The sequence below is a fragment of the Oncorhynchus kisutch genome, linkage group LG11, assembly GCF_002021735.2.
Source record: "Oncorhynchus kisutch isolate 150728-3 linkage group LG11, Okis_V2, whole genome shotgun sequence".
NCBI lineage: Eukaryota > Metazoa > Chordata > Actinopteri > Salmoniformes > Salmonidae > Oncorhynchus > Oncorhynchus kisutch.
This window is the reverse complement of record NC_034184.2, coordinates 32709935-32733937: the sequence shown is the minus strand read 5'-3', so window position 1 is coordinate 32733937 and position 24003 is coordinate 32709935. Positions and strand designations below refer to the sequence as shown.

At 42.3% G+C, this 24003-nt stretch overlaps 1 protein-coding gene across 1 annotated transcript; it reads left to right on the top strand.

Annotated features, from left to right (window-relative positions):
• The first annotated feature begins 20585 nt into the window (after positions 1–20585).
• Positions 20586–22813, top strand: LOC109898868 (muscarinic acetylcholine receptor M3-like). Its single transcript, XM_020493927.2, has one exon. It carries the CDS (start codon positions 20613–20615, stop codon positions 22488–22490), a length of 1878 nt encoding a protein of 625 aa, XP_020349516.1. The 5' UTR covers positions 20586–20612; the 3' UTR covers positions 22491–22813.
• Positions 22814–24003: the final 1190 nt, after the last annotated feature.

The window sequence follows — 24003 nt, the reverse complement described above, 5'->3', positions numbered from 1 at the left end:
GTCCGGAGCATCCGGCGACAGCACCCAGTCCGGAGCGTCCGGCGACGGTCCCCAGTCCGGGGTCTACGGCGACGGTCCCCAGTCCAAAACATCCGATGATGGTCCACGCAGTGAGGGTCCCCAGCCCGGGGCCTACGGCAAGGATCCGCATTCCAAAGTCTCCAGCGATGATCCACGGGTCAGTGCCACAAGAGCGGACTCAGTGTAAAGAAGGGGGGCAGCGTCCAGAACCAGAGCCGCCACCGAGGGTAGATTCCCAACCGGACCCTCTCCTATAAGTTCAGGTTTGCGGTCGGGAGTCCGCACCTTTGGGAGGGTCTGTCATGACCTTAGTTATCTATGTTTTATGTATTATTTTGGACAGGTCAGGGTGTGACGAGGGTGTGTATGTGTGTTTTACCCTATCTAGAGTTTTTTGTATATCAATTGGGGTTTTGTATGTCTAGGTAATGTAGAAATATGGTGGCCAGAATTGGTTCCCAATAAGAGGCAGCTGTTTATTGTTGTCTCTGATTGGGGATCCTATTTAGGTTGCCATTTCCACTTTGGTTTTGTGGGTTATTGTCTGTGTAGTTGTCTGTGTAGTTGCCTGTGTCTGCACTCGTTGTTCATAGCTTCACGTTCATTTTGGTTAGTTTGTTTCAGTGTTCTTCCTTTTATTAAAAAGAATGTATTCTAATCACGCTGCGCTTTCGTCTCTTTACGACGAACGTGACAAATACCTCATGGGGGATTTCATTTTCTACAAAATCATCACAATTAAATCTTAAACAAGGTTATTATTGTTATTTTCCTAGATAAAAAAAGGTTATCTGAAAATATCCCAAATAACTGGAAGCAATCTGCTGTCTTGATCATCTGATCAAATATCCTGATGGTTGACTCAATTTTGCACCACACCAATTTATTCGATTATTTTTGTTTTGATCATTTTCATCAAAGCTAAATCATAGGGACTTTGAGTAATTGTCGGCGTTATTACCAAACTGCTGTTTGTTGCTGATTTTAGTTTCTGTGTTTATACTTTTACGACCTCCACGCAATACATTATGCCCTCATGTTTCATGTCCTCCTGTTTGAGTGAGAAATTATTCATTGCATTTAATTCCGTGAAATCCTGGAGCTTTAGACATGACTGTTGACATTGGAACTAAAACTGCCCTTAGTGCGTCATAGTGCTGGTTCTTGGGCATGTCCAATATCTGTACAAACACATCACAAGACAAGCATTTTAGAATAAATGAATCCAATACAAATACTGGAGTAGAGCTCATCTTAAACACTCATATTTCAGTCAGCAAATCCACTAGGAGATGATTTACGTGGGGTCATGGATGACAAATCTGTGCTCGGCACTTTCATTCCAGGTAGAAAACACTCTGGGACATTGGGAAGTAGAGTATAACCGTATAATGGCTTTGGTCTCCCCGCCAGGGGATTTAGTGTTTCTCACATACTCCTGACACTTATCAGTACAAAATGCACAAGATGATGGCATTTGCCTGTAGCTATAGCTGTGACATAGGCAGAGGGACAGAGATAAAACACATTCAGACTCAGGCTTATTTTTGTACATTTGAGACTACTGTCTCCTTGGGACTGCCAAACTGCCTGAGCACATACAGTCTACCATGTGTATCTACTGACCTCATCAAAATCAAATACAATTTTATTGGTCACATATACATGGTTAGAAGATGTTAATGTGAGTGTAGCGAAATTCTTGTGCTTCTGGTTCCGACAGTACAGTAATATCTAACAAGTAATCAAACAATTAACAAACAACTACCTAATACACACATCTAAAATGGTGAATGAGAATATGTACATATAAATATATGGATGAGCTGTGGCCGAGCGGCATAGGCAAGGTGCAATAGATGGTATGAAATACAGTATATACATATGATATGAGTAATGTAAGATATGTAAACATTATTAAAGTGGCATTATTTAAATTGCCATTGTTTAAAGTGACTAGTGATCCATTTATTAAAGTGGCCAGTGATTGGGTCTCATGTAGGCAGCAGCCTCTCTGAGTTAGTGATAGTTGTTTAGCAGTCTGATGGCCTTGAGATAGAAGCTGTTTTTCAGTCACTCAGTCCCAGCTTTGATGCAGCTGTACTGACCTCGCCTTCTGGATGGTAACGGTGTGAACAGGCAGTGGCTCGGGTGGTTGTTGTCCTTGGTGATGTTTTTGAACTTCCTGTGACATCAGGTGCTGTAGGGGCGGCAGGGTAGCCTAGTGGTTAGAGCGTTGGACAAGTAACCGGAAGGTTGCAAGTTCAAACCCCCGAGCTGACAAGGTACAAATCTGTCGTTCTGCCCCTGAACAGGCAGTTAACCCACTCCCCTGAACAGGCAGTTAACCCACTGTTCCTAGGCCGTCATTGAAAATAAGAATTTGTTCTTAACTGACTTGCCTAGTTAAATAAAGGTAAAATAAAAAAATTTGGGTGGACCATTTCAGTTTGTCTTTGATGTGTACGCCGAGGAACTTAAAACTTTCCACCTTCTCCACTGCTGTCCCTTCGATGTGGATAGGGGGGGGGGGTGATGTTTCCTGAAGTCCAGTATCATCTCCTTCGTTTTGTTGACATTGAGTGAGAGGTTATTTTTCTGACACCACACTCCGAGTGCCCTCCCCTCCTCCCTGTAGGCTCTCTCGTCTTTATTGGTAATCAAGCCCACTACTGTTGTGTCATCTGCAAACATGATGATTGAGTTGGAGGCGTGCAAGGCCACGCAGTCGTGGGTGAACAGGGAGTACAGGAGGGGGCTGAGCATGCACCCTTGTGGGGCCCCAGTGTTGAGGGTCAGCGAAGTGGAGATGTTGTTTCATACCTTCACCACCAGGGGCTGCCCGTCATAAATTCCAGGACCCAATTGCACAGGGCGGGGTTGAGACCCAGGGCCTCCAGCTTGATGATGAGCTTGGAGGGTAATATGGTGTTGAATGCTGAGCTTTAGTCAATGAACAGCATTCTTACATGGGTATTCCTCATGTCCAGATTGGATAGGGCAGTGTGCAGTGTGAATGCTCCTATATCGTCCTGTTGGGGCGGTATGCAAACTGAAGTGGGTCTAGGGTGGCCGGTAAGGTGGAGGTGATATGATCCTTGGCTAGTCTGTCAAAGCACTTCTTGATGACAGAAGTGAGTTCTACGGGCGGTAGTCATTTAGTTCACTTATCTTTGCCTTCTTGGGTACAGGAACAATGGTGGCCATCTTGAAGCATGTGGGGACAGCAGACTGGGATAGGGAGTGATTTAATATGTTGTCTAGGCCAGCAGCATTGCAAGGATTACCACGTTTAAATGTTTTACTCATGTCAGCCACGGGGGGTACAGTCCTTGTTAGCGGGCCGTGACGGTGACATTGTATTCTCCTCAAAGCGGGCAAAGAAAGTGTTTAGTTTGTCTGGAAAGTGTGACGTCGGTGTCTGTTACGTGGCTGGTTTTCTTTTTGTAATCTGTGATTTGCTGTAGACCCTGCCACATACATTTTGTGTCTGAGCTGTTGAATTGCGACTCCACTTTGTCCCTGTACCGGCATTTCACTTGTTTGATTGATTTGCAGAGGGAATAACTACACTGTTTGTTTATATTCAGTCATATTCCCAGACCTCTTTCCATGGTTAAATACAGTGGTTCACACTTTCAGTTTTACACGAATACCACCATACATCCACGGTTTCTGGTTAGGGTAGGTTTTAATAGTCCTAGTGGGTACATCTCCAATGCACTTCTTTTTAAACTCACTCACAGAGTCAACGTATAGATCGATGTTATCTGAGGCTGACCGGAACATATCCGAGTCCGCGTGATCAAAACAATCTTGAAGCGTGGATTCCGATGGGTCAGACCAGCATTGAATGTTTCTAGTCACTGGTACATCCTGTTTGAGTTTCTGCCTATAAGACGGTAGGAGCAAGATGGCATTGTGGTCGGATTTGTAAAAGGGGGGGCGTCCCCAAAAGGGAGGGCTTTGTATGTTGTTATGATTACACCATGAGTCGCTAATCGTGAAGCATACACCTCTGCCATTCCCAGATAGGAGTTTATCTCTGTCGGCGCGATGCATGGAGAAACCCGGTGGCTGATCCGATTCCGGCGACATATCCCAAGAGAGCCATGTTTCCTTGAAACAGAGAATGTTACAATCTCTGATGTCTCTCTGGAAGGCAACACTTGCTTGAATTTCAGCTACCTTTTTGTCAATAGACTGGACATTGGCGAGTACTATACTCGGGAGCGTTGGGCAATGTGCACGTCTACGGAGCCTGACCAAGAGGCTGCTCCATCTGCCCCTTCTTGCGGTGCCGCTGTTTTGGGTCGGCTTCTGGGAATAGGTCCATTTGTCCTGGGTGGTGGTCCAAACAAAGGATTCGTATTCTTGGTCGTAATGTTGGTAAGTTGACGTTGCTCTTATATCCAATAGTTATTTCAGGCTGTATGTAATAAGACAATTTCCTTGGGTAAAAATGTAAGAAATACATTTTTTTTTTATTATGTTTCCTAAGGACTCGAAGCAAGGCGACCATCTCTGTCGGCACCATCTTGAATTGAGTAAAACATCAAGCCTGAAGGCTGTTTAAATAAGTTAAGGGCCACCGAGTCTTCCTTTGATCAGTTTTGACGTCTAAAAAGAGTGACTCAAGAGGTTCTCAAGTAGAAAATGGTGCTGTGATAAAGAGGGAAGCAGTACAGGGCAGACTTCCAGAGAACCATCAACCTGAGCGAGACTGCTGTGGGCATACAAGTCATTTATTTTGCTAGGGTTGGATACTCAAACTTTTAGATCAGCTACCGTGAAGGGAAAAACAGATTGGGTATCATCAGACTGGTGGGTCACTGGCTATGTGGTTGTGGTGTTGTAGCCTACAGCAATTCTGAAATGTGTTTAACCATTATCAAAATTGTCACAGAGATGAGATGAGTGTGACATACCTGACACAGTGTTATATAAATCATGAGTGTTAAAAAGTAGGTATGAATACAAGCTCAACCTGCTGGCTTCCTGGCTATAAGGTATGTTTTACGGATGGTGCGTAGAGCCGCCTCCTTTTACATACTGTACCTCTGACTATATAACACTTACTGTAAGCACTGAGAAGAAATGACATAGATTTTACTCTTTGAATACAGAACATGTCTCTGGAGCCTGGTCTACAGTGTGGTTCTCCTCACAGTATTTGGGTATATATTAGGCTATGGCTCATATATTAGCAGTGCCCCAATGTCCAATGCCAGTAAAGTTGAAGACTTTTTCTCCCTATCATGGCACCATGATTTGACAATAGTCAAGAGGAGTCATTACTCTCATCCTCATAATGTGCTTATAGCTGGACTGTACCTGCTCTATGCCACCACTTATACACCCAGCATGCCAAGGCACCAATCAACCCTGATTGTTCTGTATGTAAGTGATGAGAGTTGCTAAATGGAAAATGAGCTCAGAGCTTGTTTCTGATACTAACTGGTTATTCCCCTATCAATGTTGGGAACAGTGACAGACAGACCAAGCAACACTGGTCCTAGCAGCTCGGGACAGGTAGGAATCGGTAAGCATGTTTAATCTATCACTCGCCTCTGCCATTAGCATTCAAGGCCCATTTGCTTGTGAGCACCCAGTGTAATATACAGTTGTAGGCTATAAAACAACTTGCTGTGCTGCTGGAATGCCAAGCAATTGGACCTGAATCAATATCACCGCTTTTGTTCAGTTTTCAACAACAGGTTTGGAGAAAGGTGTGAAATTGAAACAGGGATTTGGGGATAAGTCTTTACCTGGGTGGTAATCAATCTGAAATGTGCTCTCTCACCCACATACATCTCTCTGGTTTCTTTTGTGCTGTTTCTTTCAAATAGCAATCTGGGACCTCGGTGTGAACTCATGGTATCTCTGCATGCATTCATAAATTATTTGTTTTGAACATTAAACAGATACAATTAATAAAATCACACCCGTATCAAAACATCTAAAGAGCAAATATTAATGTTGTAAGAGGTAAACAAACAAATAACACTCTTCAAAAGTGCAAGCAGCAGTGTTGACTATGAACATTTAATCAAAGTAGGAGAGATACAGATATTTCAAGGACACTAAGCCATCTCGCCTGTGATTCACATTACACAGGGATCTTGCAAGCCAAGGCTCTGTCAATACAGAGACGACTTTCTCCTGGGGGGTTGTTCTACTATGAGGCCTTACTGAGTGTCCAATACATAGTATGTGGCCAAAGAGCTCAGCTTTCATGTTATCTGACCATAGCACAGATTCCAATGCTGTATGTGTGCCAATGCTGTTTAGCAAACTCTGGGCGTTTACATTTGTTGGATGACATGAAAATAGAGCTCTTTTTGGCCACGCACACCAGTGGTGGGTTTGGCATTGAAATAAGGATGCATAAGCAGAAAAGAACCCATACTGTAAAACATGGTGCTGGATCTTTAATGTTATGGGGCTATTTTGCTTCCACTGGTCCTGGGGACCTTGCTACACAGTAACAGGTTAATCCCATTGTCTTACGTCAGACCACATCACTCCTACACGACACGCTATCTGCCAAAAAACAATGGGTTTAACCTGCCCAAAAGCTCCACAGAGCGGTTCAGATGGTCATTTTTACGAACAGCATGATGATTTTTACTAAGTGTAAATTACTCATTTATGATACTTTATTAATGAGCGTTGTTGGAAAATTGTAACAAAATTGCTAAATCTGGTTGGAAAATTGCAAGATGGCGCCGACAGAGATGGTCACCTCGCTTCTAGTCCTTAGGAAACTATTCAGTATTTGTTTTTTTACATTGTTAGCCCAGAAAATCTTAAGTGTTATTACATACAACCGGGAGGAACTATTAGATATGAGTGACGTCAACTTAATAACAATATTACGACCAGGAATATTGTCCAGTCAATGTCCAGTCTCTAGATAACAAGGTAGACGAAATTAGGGCAAAGGTTGCATTCCAGAGAGACATCCGGGATTGTAACATTGTCTGTTTCACAATCAAATGCCAATCATATTATCTCCCAAGATAGTTATTACACAGTCGTGTATATCCCTCCTCAAGCCGATGCCACAACGACCCTCAAGGAAATTCACTATGCAAACTGGAAACTATATATCCTGAGTTTGCATTTATTGTAGCTGGGGATTTTAACAAAGCAAATTTGAGAACAAATTCTATCAGCATAGCACTCATGCAGTAGCTGTAGCACCCATGCAGGCACTCATGCAGGCAATACACTGCATCACTGCTACTCTAATTTCCATGATGCATACAAGGCACTCCCCCGTCCTCCCTTTCGCAAATCCAACCACGACACCATTTTGCTCCTACCGCCCTATAGGCACAAACTCAAACACGATGTACCCGTTACTAGAACTATTCAACGCTGGTCTGACTTATCGGAATCCACGCTTCAACATTGTTTTGATCACGCGGACTGGGAAATGTTTCGGGCAGCCTCAGAGAATACCATTGATTTATATGCTGATTCCGTGAGTGAGTTTATAAGGAAGTGCATTGGAGATGTTGTACCCACTGTGACCATTAAAACCTACCCTAACCGAAACCGTGGATAGATGGCGGTATTCACACAATTGTTTATTGTTTATGGTTCATTGAACAAGCATGGGAAACATGATTTTTATTAATTATCTTTGAAAGACCTGAAAAGGGGAGGTTTCTTTTTTTGCAGAGTTTTTGTGACAGGGTCTACAGGCAATTACAGACTACAAAAAGAAAACCAACCACGTCACAGACACCATCACGGACACTTTCCAGACAAACTAAACACCTTCTTTGCCCGCTTTGAGGAAAATACAGTGCCAGGGATGCGGCCCGCTTCCAAGGACTGCGGGCCCCCCCTCGCCTTCTCCGCGGCCGCCTTGTGTAAAACATTTAAATGTTTTAACCCTCGCAAGGCTGCCAGCCCAGCTGGCGGATGTGTTTACGGACATATTCAATCTCTCCCTATCCTAGTCTGCTGTCCCCACATGCTTCAAGATGGCCACCTTTGTTCCTGTACCCAGAAGGCAAAGATAACTTAACTAAATGACTATTAGCTGTAGCACTCACTTCTGTCTTCTTGAAGTGCTCTGAGAGACGAGTCAAGGATCATACCACCTCCACCTTACCTGCCACCCTAGACCCACTTCAATTTGCATACCGCCCCAATAGGTCCACAGACGATGCAGTCACCATCACACTGCACGCTGCCCTATCCCATCTGGACATGAGGAATACCTATTTAAGAATGCTGTTCATCGACTACAGCTCAGCATTCAACACCATAGTACCCTCCCTTGAGGCCCTATGTCTCAACCCCCCCCATGCAATTGGGTTCCTGGACTTTCTGACGGGCCGCCACCCAGGTGGTGAAGGTATGAAACAACATCTGCACTTCGCTGATCCTCAGCACTGGGGCCCACAAGGGTGCTCGGCACCCTCCTGTACTCCCTGTTCACCCATGACTGCGTGGCCTTGCACGCCTCCAACTCAATCATCAAGTTTGCTCTGGAGCAATTTAACATCTCTGGAGAGACCTGAAAATATCTGTGCAGCGACACTCCCATTCCAACCTGACAGAGCTTGAGAGGATCTGCATAGAAAAATGGAAGAAACTCCCCAAATACAGGTGTGTCATACCCAAGAAGAATCAAGGCTGTAATCACTGCCAAAGGTGCTTCAACAAAGTACTGAGTAAAGGGTCTGAATACTTATGTAAATATGATATTTCAGTTATGTTTTTTTATACATTTGAACACATTTCTAAAAACATGTTTTTGCTTTGTCATTATGGGGTATGGGTGTAGATTGAGGGGGGGGGGGGGTACTTTAATTAATTTTAGATTTAGGCTGTAACGTAACAGAATGCAGAACAAGTCAAGGGTCTGAATAGTTACCCGAATGCACTGTAGCTAAAATGTTTTTGATCCATCCTCAGTTTTCTCCCAGCCATTAAACTCTGTAACTGTTCTAAAGTCAACATTGGCTTCATGATGAAATCCCTTAGCTGGATACTAATACCTTTTCCATGTTTATATTCAATGTGCCGTTCTCTGTGAGGCATTGGAAAACCTCCCTCGTCTTTGTGGTTGAATCTGTGTTTCAAATACACTGCTCGACTGAGGGACCTTACTTAATTGTATGTGTGTGGCACAGAGAAGAGGTAATCATTCAAAAATCATGTTAAATAGTATTATTGCACACAGAGTGAATCCATGCTACGTATTATGGAACGTGTTAAGCACATTTTTACTCCTGAACTTATTTAGGCTTGCCATAACAATGGGATTGAATACTTATTGACTTAAGACATTTCAGATATTTACTTTTCATTAATTTGCAAAAATGTCAATGTATTTCCACTTTGGCATGATGGGGTATTGTGTGTAGGCCAGTGACACACAATCTCAATGTAATGCATTTTAAATTCAGGCTTTAAAAAAAGTCAAGTGGTGTGTCACGTATATGCCGGGTGTCAGAGAACAGGTGCAGTTGATGAATTTAACAAAGAACCAATACAGATGAACAAACATGAGGAGCATACTGAACATGAGAAAACAATAACGCCAAGTGACTGAAGACAACTGAAGGCTAAATAAAGGGGGAGTAATCAAGGAGGGAATGACGACCAGGTGTGCGTAATAATGAATCCATGACCTGTGTTTAGTAAACCGGCGACGTTGAGCACCGGAGGGAGGGAGCAGGAGTAGGCGTGACAGGGTGTGAATACTTTCTGAAGGCACATCCAATGAAAAGAAGAAAAGGGGAACGTCTGTTGATGGTTTTACTGCTCCCAAAGCTGATATTTTATTAAACATTGATGATAGGCTACGGAGTACCTCAGTTGGAAAAATTGATGCCATAATCACCTGCCTTAGGCTACCACTAACACCAGCTCTTGGTGGGTCTTAAATATGTCCAGAAATTGGCACTTTGGCACACATTTCTCAGGACACACCTCAAATATTTCCACCCCTCCCACCTCAGAGCAATCAAGCTGATGTTAGACATTTTAATTACTAACCGTGGTGCAAGTGTTGAATAATAGTAGAGCGCCGGCTTTTACAAGTTGAAATTACCAATGAGAGTGCGTTTGACAATAGCGGTGCCTTAATGCTAGACAAAAATAGAGCCCCATAAGTCCTAAAAACAACAACAACATTGCTATTGTAATCCAATAGCCATCTCTTAACATTCTGTACAAGCCTTACTTAAAACCTTTTAGAAATATTTGTATTCCAGCCAAGTTTCCACGGACAACACCCTCTGTTCAATGGAGCTTTATATATAGATTATTTTCACCAGGACGTCCTAGTATTTGGTCTGTTGACTCTGTATCCTCTGCTGTGTTTGAGCTGGAGAGAGCGAGCGAGAGAGAGAGAGAGAGAGAGAGAGAGAGAGAGAGAGAGAGAGAGAGAGAGAAGGGGAGAGAGAAAGAGAGAGAGAGAGAGAGAGAGAGAGAGAGAGAGAGAGAGAGAGAGAGAGAAAATATATAGTTATACAGTAAAGCTCTTGTAGTCATGGTCTCCGCCACTCCACAGAGAAATGGGCTGGCTGTCCTAGACCCTGAAGAGGGATCCGTACCTCATTTCTCACATAAACACAATAACGTGTTGTTGAAAAGAGTTGCGCTCTCTGTACATGGGGTGTGATCACTCGTAAGTTTCTCGAGCAGATTCCAAGCTCACATTTAAAGAAATCTTTCCTCGTGCTAAGGCGTGTTTACATTTGAGTGTGTTTTTTCTCTCCCTTGAGTGTCTGTTCAATTGTCAACTTGCCACACTGCCTTTTAAGGATGGATCGTGATAGTGTTTCTTTGAAACGGAAATGTGTAGAGAATCTCACACTTTATTGAGAGAGGGGTTGAATGTACACTTTGAGATAACATCTTAACAAGGGATTATGTAATTTAGAGTGTACTGAGAACGTTTTAGAATGGACAGATACGATACACAGTACAGCTAGAGGTATGCTATAATCTACAAGCTAGATCATATTTTACTCTGTACACTTTACACCCCATAGGTGCTGACATTATTGTTCATAATATTGATTGATATCATTTTTTCCTCCCCTTCATACGTAGATAGCAGGCTTAAGATCTAGGACACTGTGTGCGCTGTACTGTCAGTGAAGTGCCTAGCCTTGAATTTGATAGATCCCTGACTGAGCCTGGCGCGGGAGGCTTTGTGGATTCCACCAGGCTTATTAGAGAGGCTGTCAGAAACTGAGACCCTCCACGGAGGTCAGGATGTGGAAATCACATGTTCCTTTGGCAGCTGTCAAAAACGGAACAACATCCTTTTCACCCTCTGGATTTCCCCCCTTGAAGACTGATTAATAGTATCTGGTTACTGATAAGAGACACCTTTCTTGGTTGTTCAGGGAAAGTCAAAATGTGAAGAAAAAAAGGTAAGCAAAAATGGTAAAGATACATTTAAAAAAAGAGCAAGGTGCCTGAGAGAAAGACTTTTGACACAATTGTCCTTGCTCTATGTCTGAGTATTGAAAGTGAACTAACCAATTATCTCTCTTAGAAAATTGATACTCTTAACTTGTATGGCCTCCTATCAGAAGCCTCTTCTCCCCCTCTGATATATAACAGTACCCTGGTTTACAGAATGATCTGGTATACAGCTAATCCCTGGCATAGAGGATAGACAACACATATGAATTCCTTTCCTGGTATCATTATTGTATCTCATTGAGCTCTAGTTGACTTCAATGTTCCTGTTTATAAGTAATGATGCCAATGTAAGCATTCCAGAGAGAGACTTTGTACTTTGACTTGTAGTACTTTGAGTCGCTACTAAAGATGCCTCAATAAAAAGTGCTCTCCTCACTGCCTATCATAATATAAGAGCACAAACAAGGTTAGCCAGATTATAGTGTACTGAAAAATGAAAAGAATACTCAAATACAAACAAAAAAGTATTTTAAATACCAGATACTCAAATACTTACACATGTATTTGAACTCAGGTCTGGTATATGTCAGTCTGGCCATTGGTTATGTATACAGCCACGGATGGGCTAAAAGTACAACATACAATTACAAAATACCATAAAGATCAATGTATCAAAATTCATTACAAAATATTTGTATTTTGAAATGTATTTCATTAAAATACCTTTATTTTATATTTTGAAATATAATTTGCAAGTAGCCAGCCCGAACAGAAACAACATCATCAGGAACGGTTACTTACTATGACCGTGATATGTTGTTGTTTATCTAGTTGAATGCATTAGCTGACTGTAAATCACAGGATCAATGTGTGAAAGATTGCAAAGATTTGTAAAAACATGTTTTCCCTTTGTCATTATGGGGTATAGTGTGGAGAAGGATGAGAAAAAACATATTTAATTCATTTTGAATTCAGGCTAACACAACAAAAAATGTGAAGTAAATCAAGGGTTTGAATACTTTCTGAAGGCACTGTAATTTAGCAGATGCTCTTATCATACCATAGTGCCATCAGACTTCAGATACCAATGCAGGGTGAAAGGGGACAACTAAAATTGTGGACCGCTGTAAAAAATATTATAGAAAATTGTTTTGCATTTCGAAAATACAAATTACAGCTCTCAAAAGTATCTTGTTACAAAATACATTGGAGTGTAGTTCAGCCCTGTGTAATACAAATGACAAAATACTCAGAAGTATTTAAAATCTATGTTTCAAATACATGTAACAGAAATACTGCCCATTTCTGTGTACAGCTAAGTGCTCTGATCAATACCATGATTCTACATACACTACTGTTCAAAAGTTTGCCTAGAAGGCCAGCATCCCGGAGTCGCCTCTTCACTGTTGACGTTGAGACTGGTGTTTTGCGGGTACTATTTAATGAAGCTGCCAGTTGAGGACTTATGAGGCTTCTGTTTCTCAAACTAGACACCCTAATGTACTTGTCCTCTTGCTCAGTTGTGCACCGGGGCCTCACACTCCTCTTTCTATTCTGGTTAGAGACAGTTTGCGCTGTTCTGTGAAGGGAGTAGTATACAGTGTTGTACGAGATCTTCAGTTCCTTGGCAATTTCTCACATCTATTAGCCTTCATTTCTCAGAACAAGAAAAGACTGACAAGTTTCAGAAGAAAGGTCTTTGTTTCTGGCCATTTTGAGCCTGTAATCGAACCCACAAATGCTGATGCTCCAGATACACAACTAGTCTAAAGAAGGCCAGTTTTATTTATTTATTTATTGGGTTTTCTAATGATCAATTAGCCTTTTAAAATGATACACTTGGATTAGCTAACACAATGTGCCATTGGAACACAGGAGTTATGGTTGCTGATAATGGGCCTCTGTACGCCTATGTAGATATCCATTAGAAATCAACCGTTTCCAGCTACAATAGTCATTCACAACATTAACATCGTCTACACTGTATTTTTGATCAATTTGATGTTATTTTAATGGACAAAACATGTGCATTTCTAAGTGTCCCCAAACTTTTGAACTGTAGTGTATCTATGACATGCGCCAGAATTCATTAGTAGTATAGGCATTCCCAGTAGGGACTGATTAGTGCTTATTCACACTGGCAGGATTAGTTGTACTGCCCACTCAGCTCATGTCTCACTCTGTCAAGACCAGCTCGTATTTAGTACTGTATGTGCAAACGTGCGCCTTGGGCTGGTATAGTCATAGTTGGAATTCAAGGCACTTTCAATCAAGGTTTATTATTATAAACTGCTATGTAGTTTAGTGCAATTGGATGTCATATCTGGTTCATGGTTTGAAATGGTGCCATAATTTCTCCCTGCAGCATCTGTAATATTCTATGCTTTGAAGTACAAAAAACCTGCTGCACATCACCCAATGAATGCAGGTGTTATTCATGGGTGTTATCACCCATGAATGCAGGTGTTATGCTTTGGTGGTGCAAGGTGAATTCCCCCATAAACATTATTTAGTCATTTTTCTGGAGTCTTTAAAAAAAAAAATAGTCAAGTAATGTTTTGTGTCCTGTCTTGTGGTGTTCAATCTTCGGTCTGGATGCTTTTCTGATGATAAAAACAGAAATGGACCAAGATTCAAGGTTATTAGATTTTTGACTTAATGCTTCAAAATGTCAAATAACAGGTTGTGTAAGGATGTGTCAAGGATTTCCTCCTCTTCTTCCGAAGAGGAGAGGCGAAAAGGATCAGAGGACCAATATGCGGAGTGGTAAGTGTCCATGGTTCTTTTAATACATAAATGTGCACATGACTACAAAAACTGACTACAAAAACAAGAAACGTGTGAAAACCTAAACAGTCCTATCTGGTGCAAACACAGAGACAGGAACAATCACCCACAAACACACAGGCTACCTAAGTATGATTCTCAATCAGAGACAACTAATAAACATAGAAATATCCAAATCATAGAAAAACAAACATAGACTGCCCACCCAACTCACGCCCTGACCATACTAAATAATGACAAAACAAAGGAAATAAAGGTCAGAACGTGACAGGATGTGAAAAAAAAGGACATTTGTTTGATAAAAACAGTAGGATAAATACACATGTAGGTAGAATCCATTCTCATTTTTCTTTCTCCAAAAATACATGCCTGGACAGCTATTTAAAAGAGCATTCTGCGATTGGTACATCCATTTAGGATTGTTTTATGAATACCCATTGATTCTTGAAGAATGTAACTACAAATGCCTCAAGATTAGTTCAACTGTCGTTCTCCATCAGAACCCAAAATATGAGCTTGTTTTACTTAATTTTTCATAAACAATGTAGCTGTAAACACAGGTACCATGGGTAAAACTATAAGTTTGATGTCATGGATGGTCAGTCCTTGCATCCATTGCTCTGTCTATGGATTCGACAGTGGTTACATTTCTCCAGCCCCATCGCTTAGCTGTTCACCAAACAGGAGGGATGCATTTTGCTGTTATTTGAACTGCAGATTTCCCCTTTAAAAATAGCCATCCCGCTTGAGCATTTCACCATACCTGTGTTATAGCAGAGTTCTAACTGACCATGACAGAAAAACAAGTTATCGCTTTCGTCCAGCTCCTTGTCTACCAAATGCTTGATAGAAGTACATTTCAGTGGAAAATACCGTATTCTCCTCTCCTCAGCTCTTTTGTTGAGTTAAGATTTGTTGTGTGACAAAAAGACGACAGTTTTATTAAGTGTCCCTGTGTTGTATCACACTTTCAAATTCTGACATTTGAGGGCCTGTATCTCTGACCCCATGGGGTAATTGTTTGGTGTGGTGGTTGTCACGTCTCAGGTTAAAGTCTGAATAATTCCCTTGGGACTCTGGCTTAGATCAACCACATCCTGTGAGCATGGTACAGTAGCCCCAGGGAGTCACAATCCCCAGGGAGATTGTGACTCTCTCTCTCACTCTCTCTTCCACTTCTCTCTCTCTGTGTATCACTCTCTCTTCCACTTCTCTCTCTCTCTCTTCCACTTATCCCTCTCTCTCTGTTTATCACTCTCTCTTCCACTTCTCTCTCTCTCTCTCTCTCTCTGTGTGTGTATCACTCTCTCTTCCACTTCTGCTCTCTCTCTCTCTCTCTTTGTATCACTCTCTTCCACTTCTGCTCTCTCTCTCTCTCTCTCTCTCTCTCTCTCTCTCTCTCTCTCTCTCTCTCTCTCTTTGTATCACTCTCTTCCACTTCTCCTCTCTCTCTCTCTTTGTATCACTCTCTTCCACTTCTGCTCTCTCTCTCTCTCTCTCTTTGTATCACTCTCTCTTCCACTTCTGCTCTTCTCTCTTTCTCTTTGTTTGTGTTTTTAAGTTTAAGTTTAAGATGAAAGCTAATTGCCTAATGTTCAATCTGTAATCTTCACAGAGACACATTTTCTCTCTCAGGACTTTTGCCAATTTAAAGATGTTTAGCCATCATTAGCGACACCTTATCTTTTCACACATTCAGCGGATTCACTTTGTGAACAATTACGTGTGTTGTTTGAGGTAAAAGCTTTCTTCTTTGTTTTTATCTTGATGTGAGTGTTTGAGAGCTAGTGGGGCAGGTATGGTGTGTGTGTGTGTGTGTGTGTGTGTGTGTGTGTGTGTGTGTGTTACTCTCCTTTCTCTTGTGCAGATCAGGCCGTTGGGGTATAGCAGCAGTGCACTGTGGGATGTTTGGAGTTCTGACAAGTGCGAGGCCTGGGATAAAAGGAGGAGCTCCAGGGGGTGCTGCTGAGGGGGACAGGTGTTCCCACTGGTGCCAGGTCACCTCTAGTGCCCCTCACCTAGTCTGGCTCAGGGTAGCAGCTGAGATAACCTGGTCTCAGAGCATTTTGTATTATTCTGTACATAAATCCGAAACTAGTATGATGACCTTATTACCGCCACACCGGCGTTCACGAGTCATGACAGTAGTCAAATTCCATGTGACCTTTTAGTCATGGTAATTAGACTTCTCCAGCCTCTGATGCTGCTGATGGTCATTAGTAGCCTTCCAAACTTGCTGCTAACTGCCTGGTACTCAGGACTCTATTGTCCCTCTAATCACTCTGATATTAATGCAAATGTGATTCGGAAATCTAATCGAAATATTTTGTGAGAGCCCATGAATTCATGTTGCGCTACAATTCAATAGGCTTTGCAAATACATGAAAAACAGAGTGATGGCCTCTAATAAAAAGAGGGGGATCCTCTCAGCTTTCTGTAGGCTAGGCCTACTATATTTATTTCTCAACTTTCCAAATATTGAGCAAATTGCTTAAATTTACAACAGAACTATAGCCTACCTGGCTGGCATGAAAATGAACCATGGGAAAAGCTTCCTTCATTCGCTATTTAAATGCATAGATGACATGTGTTTTTTTAGAGACAGGTCCAGGATAATGGTCTGTTCAAAAAAAAGAAATTGCAAACATCATTTATTTTGATATCTTAAAAAAATATTAAATCAATAATAGTGTGATGGGTGACAATATTAGCCTATCACTCACTGAAAGATAAGAGTGAGATACAGCATATGCTTTTTTTTCTCAACTTTTTCAAATCAGTCACACACCTCATGTAGCCTAGCCAATAGGCCTATATGTTTTGATAATGACATTTCTATTTAACCTTTATTTAACTAGACAAGTCAGTTAGGAACAAATTCTTATTTTCAATGATGGTCTAGGAACAGTGGGTCAACTGCCTTGTTCAGGGGCAGAAAGACAGATTTCTACCTTGGGGATTTGATCTTGCAACGTTTCAGTTATTAGTCCAATGCTCTAACCACTAGGCTACCTGCTGCCCCAAGGTGGTTTGTATCACAACTAAAGTATACAAATAATAAGCCTAGCTGTCATACATCATGTGAGTTTCAAATTTGGGGAAGATCATTTTCACCATAAAAAATGCACCTTTTATAATAAAATCATCCCATGCATAATCATATCTGTGGTCACCTTTGAGAATGGTGTTTCCCTGCTATAAACATTTTACGATAACATTCTCATCTGTTGCGTCAAGATCATTGATCATTTTATGCTATTCATGTGCACAGTTCTTCCAATATCTTCAATATGTGCCTTGGAATTGACACGTGCAGTTGCCGCCCCGATGTGTATGTCTTCACTTGTAGCCTGTGAGAAAGACGTGATCATGTGATGGAGAGCCATGTGAGTGAGAGGTGCTTCGGCACCGCAACTGGGAGAAGGGAATTATAATTATTCCATTCAGCCCAACGGCACATTGGCCACTGGCCGCAAAATACAATATTTTTTAAGGGCGCATTACGGCCACACGAAGGGGATGCAGCCGGGAAATTCGAGGCATTATCAAGTGCTTGTCAAATTGTGAATGAGAGACTAATGAAGTGTGTACAGCCTGCGCAAAAAAAAAACAAAGCAGAGCTAATGCCATTCATGTGACTTTTTTCATGTCCTCATTAGTCACATCATGCAGCCTTAGAATGTATTAAAAATCAAAACATATAGCCCAACATTTGTATCACATCTAAAGTTACTTAAATAAATAACTCTAAATGAAGCATATAGGAGTACCTGTTTCTTTGTTAACCACTCAACATAGAATAGCCGCATGCGTGCCCACTCCCTCAAATCGTTTGGAGAAAATATCCTTTATGTTATTCAGCTATGTTCAATTGTATTCTTCATACTATAAAACAATATAAAATAATGCCATGGAATTCTAAGCAAATATTGTCTGCTAAATGAACTAGTTTAGCCCAGAGACATTATGGCATAGCCAGATAACTGCCTAACATAAGGACAACTCAGAGTATGCTATTCTGTTCTTCTAAAAATAGACAACATTTTCTTGATTTCATGTTTCTTTAGACCTGTCTAAAATAAATAATGGATTTATTGTGATGGTGTAGGCTATATTCAAAGGATTTATTATACTATTATACTAAAATGTAGATGTTCCAAAGGTCTGCATCAGTGGCCTGTAGGCTATGCTTGGAAGCCAGGAGATACTAAATGTGTTTATGTTAATTAATGGACAATTACCGTGAGACTGGCAGTTATTTGCTTAACAATTACAGGCTAACAACATTTCATGACCGCCACAGCCCTATCCAAGACACTCCATTTAGTGGTATGTTACATTTTGCATGGTATGCATTAATTTGTGGAAGTCCACCACCCATTTTGTATGATATGTCATGAATTACATTTCCTATTATATGTTACGAATTAGCAAAACATACGATACTTTACAAATTTGCTAAATTTATGATAGGTTACAAATTCTGGCTAGGTGGCTAACATTAACTAGCTCGCTAATGTTAGCCAGGCCAGGGGTTAGGGTTAGGGGAAGGGTTAGCTAAAAGGGTTACATTATGTGTAGGTTTAGGGGAAGGATTAGCTAACATGCTAAGTAGATGCAAAGTAGCTAAAAAAGTAGTAAGTAGTTAATTAGCTAAAATGCTAACTCTGTACGTGATGAGATTCGAACTCGCAACCATTGAGTTGCTAGATGTTCTCGTTGCCTTAAGTAACCATCTGTCTTTTGTAACCATACCAAACATAACATTCAGTATCATTCTCAATGGAGTGTCTTGGATTTACATCCAGAATCATATGAAATCCTCTGAGACCAGGTTGGCTGAAGGGCCAACATACAAAGCCTTGAACAGAGACATCAGAGAAAGTTCTATACAGAGTTAAACAATTCAAAGTGAGATTTTGAATTGTAATGGGTACCATTTTAGTATGGCATGAAAATAGTTCACATTTAAATGTTGAACTATTTCCATCACTCTCCCAGCCAATATAATTTGGCAATTTCTTATTGAAATAGTATTCATAGTTCCACCATCAGGTTGTCTGCCTGCCAAAGGAAGAACTTTCCTCAATGGTTTGATATCCAGTGGGCCATCACAGCAGTAGAATCCAATTAGCAAACATCCTTGGGAAAAGAAACAGCTCTCTGTGTTTTCAGACACAGAGACATGGATATTCAGAGGCAGAGCCAAAGAGCTCGGAGTGGGAATGCTCCCTCCATCCGTTTTGCTCTCTTCAAGCCCGTACTTGGTTTGCCCAAGAGACCCAGATGTAGACATTGTTGTGAGAGTGTGAGCACATAATGTGATGGAGTGCAGAGTACTCTAGCTAGCTAATAACTTAATTCTCACTTAGATTCAGTCCTTGGCATTGTAAGGCAATTTTAGCCTCTCGTCTCCTCCTCTCTCCACTTCAGCCTCCTTGTCTCTGCTCATTTCTTTCCCAAAGTTACATCAATCAGAAAGTTTGTTGTAGTAAACTTTAGTTTGGAGGCTGTTTGCTTGCCTCACTCTGAATATAATTATACTTTTTTTATTAGGCATGTGAAGGTCAAATTCCCATTATCTTTTAATATCTCTTGAAATAGAATTGAAATGTTTCTCTATATTTCCCTGTATTATGTATGCGTGTATGTGTGTGCTTGTATTATTCTGTCTGGGCCGGATAGGTATCTCTTCTAAAACTCGCTGGCCACGAATGTCCTTGGGCAAGAGCCAGTAACATTCTATTCTGTAACCTATCAGTGAGATTAACAGACAGGCCATGAATTCAGGTCGGATGGGACTGTGATTTATTTCACTGAGACACAGGAGCAGAATTTACATAATCGCCACCACCTGCATGCTAAGTCACACCAGTAGTCTGACAGGAGACGTTTCCAAGCCTTGGTGTTGTTTACAGCATTAGTGTAATTGTGTTTTTAAATATGCTCCTTACAATCAGATTGAGGCTCCGGATGCATCACAGGATGACATGTTGTGCTGCGATGCTGTCTTGGCAATTTGCAAGATGTCATCACAGGAATATGTTTTTGTAATGGACCCTCCAATGAAAAATTGTCAAGATGAATGTGACAAAATTGATTATTGCTTGTATAGTCTAACTGGGGGAAAATGTGTGTATCAATGCATTTACCTGCAAAGGTTAAACACAAAACCGATGAATACAAATTCTTTACAAACAAGACAGTTTGACTAGAAAAGTGGGTAAACTGTAAACACCTTAACTGCCAGTCTACTTACAGTAAACGTAAAAAATATTTTAAAAACTGAGTAAAAATGTGCTGTTAGCATCACCTACGGGAGCGACTCTTCTCAGTACAATACAGTGTAGTAATCTATCTCTGTCTGTGTTCTCCTCAGAATATGCCAGGAAGTCATAATGAGCTCCAACAGCACACACCTTGGCCTGTACCTGACCGTCAGCTCCCCAGGAATGGGCATTGACGACCCAGACACCAACGCTCTCCACAAGGACATCTGGCAAGAGCTAACCAGCCCCGATGACAATGACTCCATCAGTGGCCTCTTCAATTTTACAGGGTCGCACAACGAGACAGTGACCTCTCTGACCTATGACCCTCTTGGGGGTCACACAGTGTGGCAGGTGGTCCTCATTGTCTTTTTCACTGGCCTCCTGTCCCTGGTCACCATAATCGGCAACATACTGGTGGTGGTATCCTTCAAGGTAAACCGCCAGCTCAAGACTGTCAACAACTACTTCCTGCTCAGCCTGGCCGTGGCTGACCTCATCATCGGGGTCATCTCCATGAACCTTTACACCACCTACATCATCATGGGCCAATGGGCGCTAGGCAACTGGGCCTGTGATCTGTGGCTGGCTATTGACTATGTGGCCAGTAACGCATCCGTCATGAACCTGCTGGTCATCAGCTTTGACCGCTACTTCTCCATCACCCGGCCACTCACCTACCGGGCCAAGCGGACCACACGGCGGGCTGGCTTGATGATCGGCATGGCCTGGTTCGTGTCCCTGGTCCTGTGGGCCCCAGCCATTCTATTCTGGCAGTACTTTGCGGGGGAGCGCACAGTGCCCCCTGATAAGTGCTACATCCAGTTCCTCTCAGAGCCCATCATTACATTCTGCACGGCTATTGCTGCCTTTTACTTGCCTGTCACTATTATGAGTGTGCTCTACTGGCGTATCTACAGGGAGACGCAGAACCGCGCACGGGAACTGGAGGGCCTGCAGGGCTCAGGGAGCCGAGGGAGGGGTGGAGAAAGGGCTCACTTCGTCCACCACCAGGCTGGGAGCGCCAGGAGCTGCAGCAGCTATGAGCTAAGCCAAGTTTCCCAGAAGAAGAGCCCCAGCCAGGCGCTGGCCGCACGCTTCCACTGTTGGCCCATGATGTGCTCCTGGAGGTCTGGCAGCGCCCGGCCCATAGAGGGGGATGCTGACCACAGCAGCAGCGACAGCTGGAACAACAACAACGCCGGGCTGTCAGTGGACCACTCGGGCTCGTCTGAGGATGAGGAGAGAAATGGTAGAAGGATGATGCCCCAGGACCACACCATCTTCTCCATAGTGCTCAACCTGCCAGGGATGAAGGCAGCCGTCAACTCCCACCTCACCTCCTGCGAGGACCTGGACATAGCCTCAGAAGAGGACACCCTGAGAGGGGAGGAGGACAGTCGGGGCAGCCTCTCTACCATCACCACCACCACCACTACTACCACCCCTGATGGGGCCAACACAGACACCAACAGCTACCAACAACGCTTTTCCTCCCGGATCTCCAGAGTCCAGTCCATGCCTGCCATCCAGGCCACCAGAGTGGGGCCACTCTCTGGCTCTCCTGCCACAACCACCAAATCACCCTCGATGCCGATCTCCTTCAGAGAGGCAGCTCTAGCCAAGAGATTTGCCTCCAGGGCACGGACACAGATCACCAAGCGCAAGCGCATGTCTCTGGTAAAGGAGAAGAAGGCGGCACAGACCCTCAGCGCCATTCTGTTTGCCTTCATCATCACATGGACACCCTACAACATCATGGTACTGGTCAACACCTTCTGTAATGGCTGCATCCCCGAGGCTCTGTGGGCACTGGGATACTGGCTGTGCTACGTCAACAGTACCGTCAACCCCATGTGCTATGCCCTGTGCAACAAGACCTTCCGTACCACCTTCAAGATGATACTGCTCTGCCACTGGGACCAGCGCAAGCGGCGGCGGAAGCAACAGTTCCAGGCACGGCAGTCCGTAGTGTTCCACAGGAGAATTCCTAAAAACTCAACGTAGTGAGATATAGACCCAGTGGGAATCGGGTGATGAAGATGATGAGTCTAGAATCTGACAGCTCAGTGGATAGACGAGGCATCCTAAAGATTCTGTCTGTGGTGTTTAACTGCACAGAGATTCACAAGGAGGCAGCCATGTTGCTGCTGTGATGGCTGATGTTCTCTGTGTAGCCACAACCTCCCAAGTTACATAGTCCTCTATTTCTTCAGGAGAGCTCCTGTGGTGAAAGGTTCCTCTAGATTGATCATTGCAGAGAAGTGCAGCTAAAAAGACTGACAGTGAAAACCAATAGAGCAAGGGCTTTAAATGCATTGGGCGGACAATTCAAAGTGCAATTGATACCTAGGGAGATTATATGATGTAACATTTCTAATGGATTTGGGGTTTTCCATTTCTTACCATTCATTTTGTGGTAGTCAGATCTGTAACGTACAGAGCAGTTTGGATTTTCAAAGTCAACTGTATCTGTACTGTAATATAGTATATAAAGCAAAGGCCAAAACAGTTTGTGTCAATAGACTGCACTGTATTGATTTTGAGCTCCCTTTTGGCTAACTGAATTAGATTTATTTGTTATATATGGTTTTTTTTTTACTCTGATGTCTGTACATTGCCTTCCACTTGGATATTGCTTTCTTGAGTCTTAGAAGATGAGAGGATTTAAAACAAAACAGTGTCCTATTTATGACGACCAGTTTTTCAAAGTTTTTGGTTGTTTTTGTATATACATTGGTCTATAGTTTTTCCTCTATAGATTCTGCGCCAGTCTGAAAAAAGTTCATTTTGACACTTCAATGAGCTGCTCGTGTTCAATGTGAGTTGTTGTTTACATGGTAGAGACAATAAGTGAATCAACTTATTAAATTGTTGTTTACGTTGAGAGTAATGGTATATTGCTATTTCTACCTTGATACCTAAAGATTGATTGAACACTAAATAGATCAGTCACTATGAATTGTAATGTTTTGATTTATTAGATTATATTTGAAAAGGTTTCTCCATTTCTTGTCATTGGCTGTCCGAATGTAATCCCCTCACTAAGATATTGGTCTGTGGTCCCTAGATGAACACTCTCTTTCTCCTAGAGGATTTGGCAGTGCCACAGCAGCATCTGCTGGATGAATAGAATTATACATTAGTAACTTCCAGCTTACTTCCATCAGGGAAATGCTGTTGTGGGGCCATAAATGGGAGATTGGGTAGGTCAATGTCTGTACTCTACTTGACTCCTCCGTGCGCCTCTCCTCCGTTACCTGGAAACCGAAAAGTGGTAGCCATACAGTGCATCCGGAAAGTATTGAGACCCCTTCACTTTTTCCACATTTTGTTACATTACATACTTATTCTAAACGGATTGTTTTTTTCCGTCATCAATCTACATGCATCAATTTACTCCCCATAATGACAAAAACAGGTTCAGACATTTTTGCAAATGTATAAAATAAAAAAAAGTTAATATAACATTTACATAAGTATTCAGTATCCCTTTACTCAGTACTTTGTTGAAGCACCT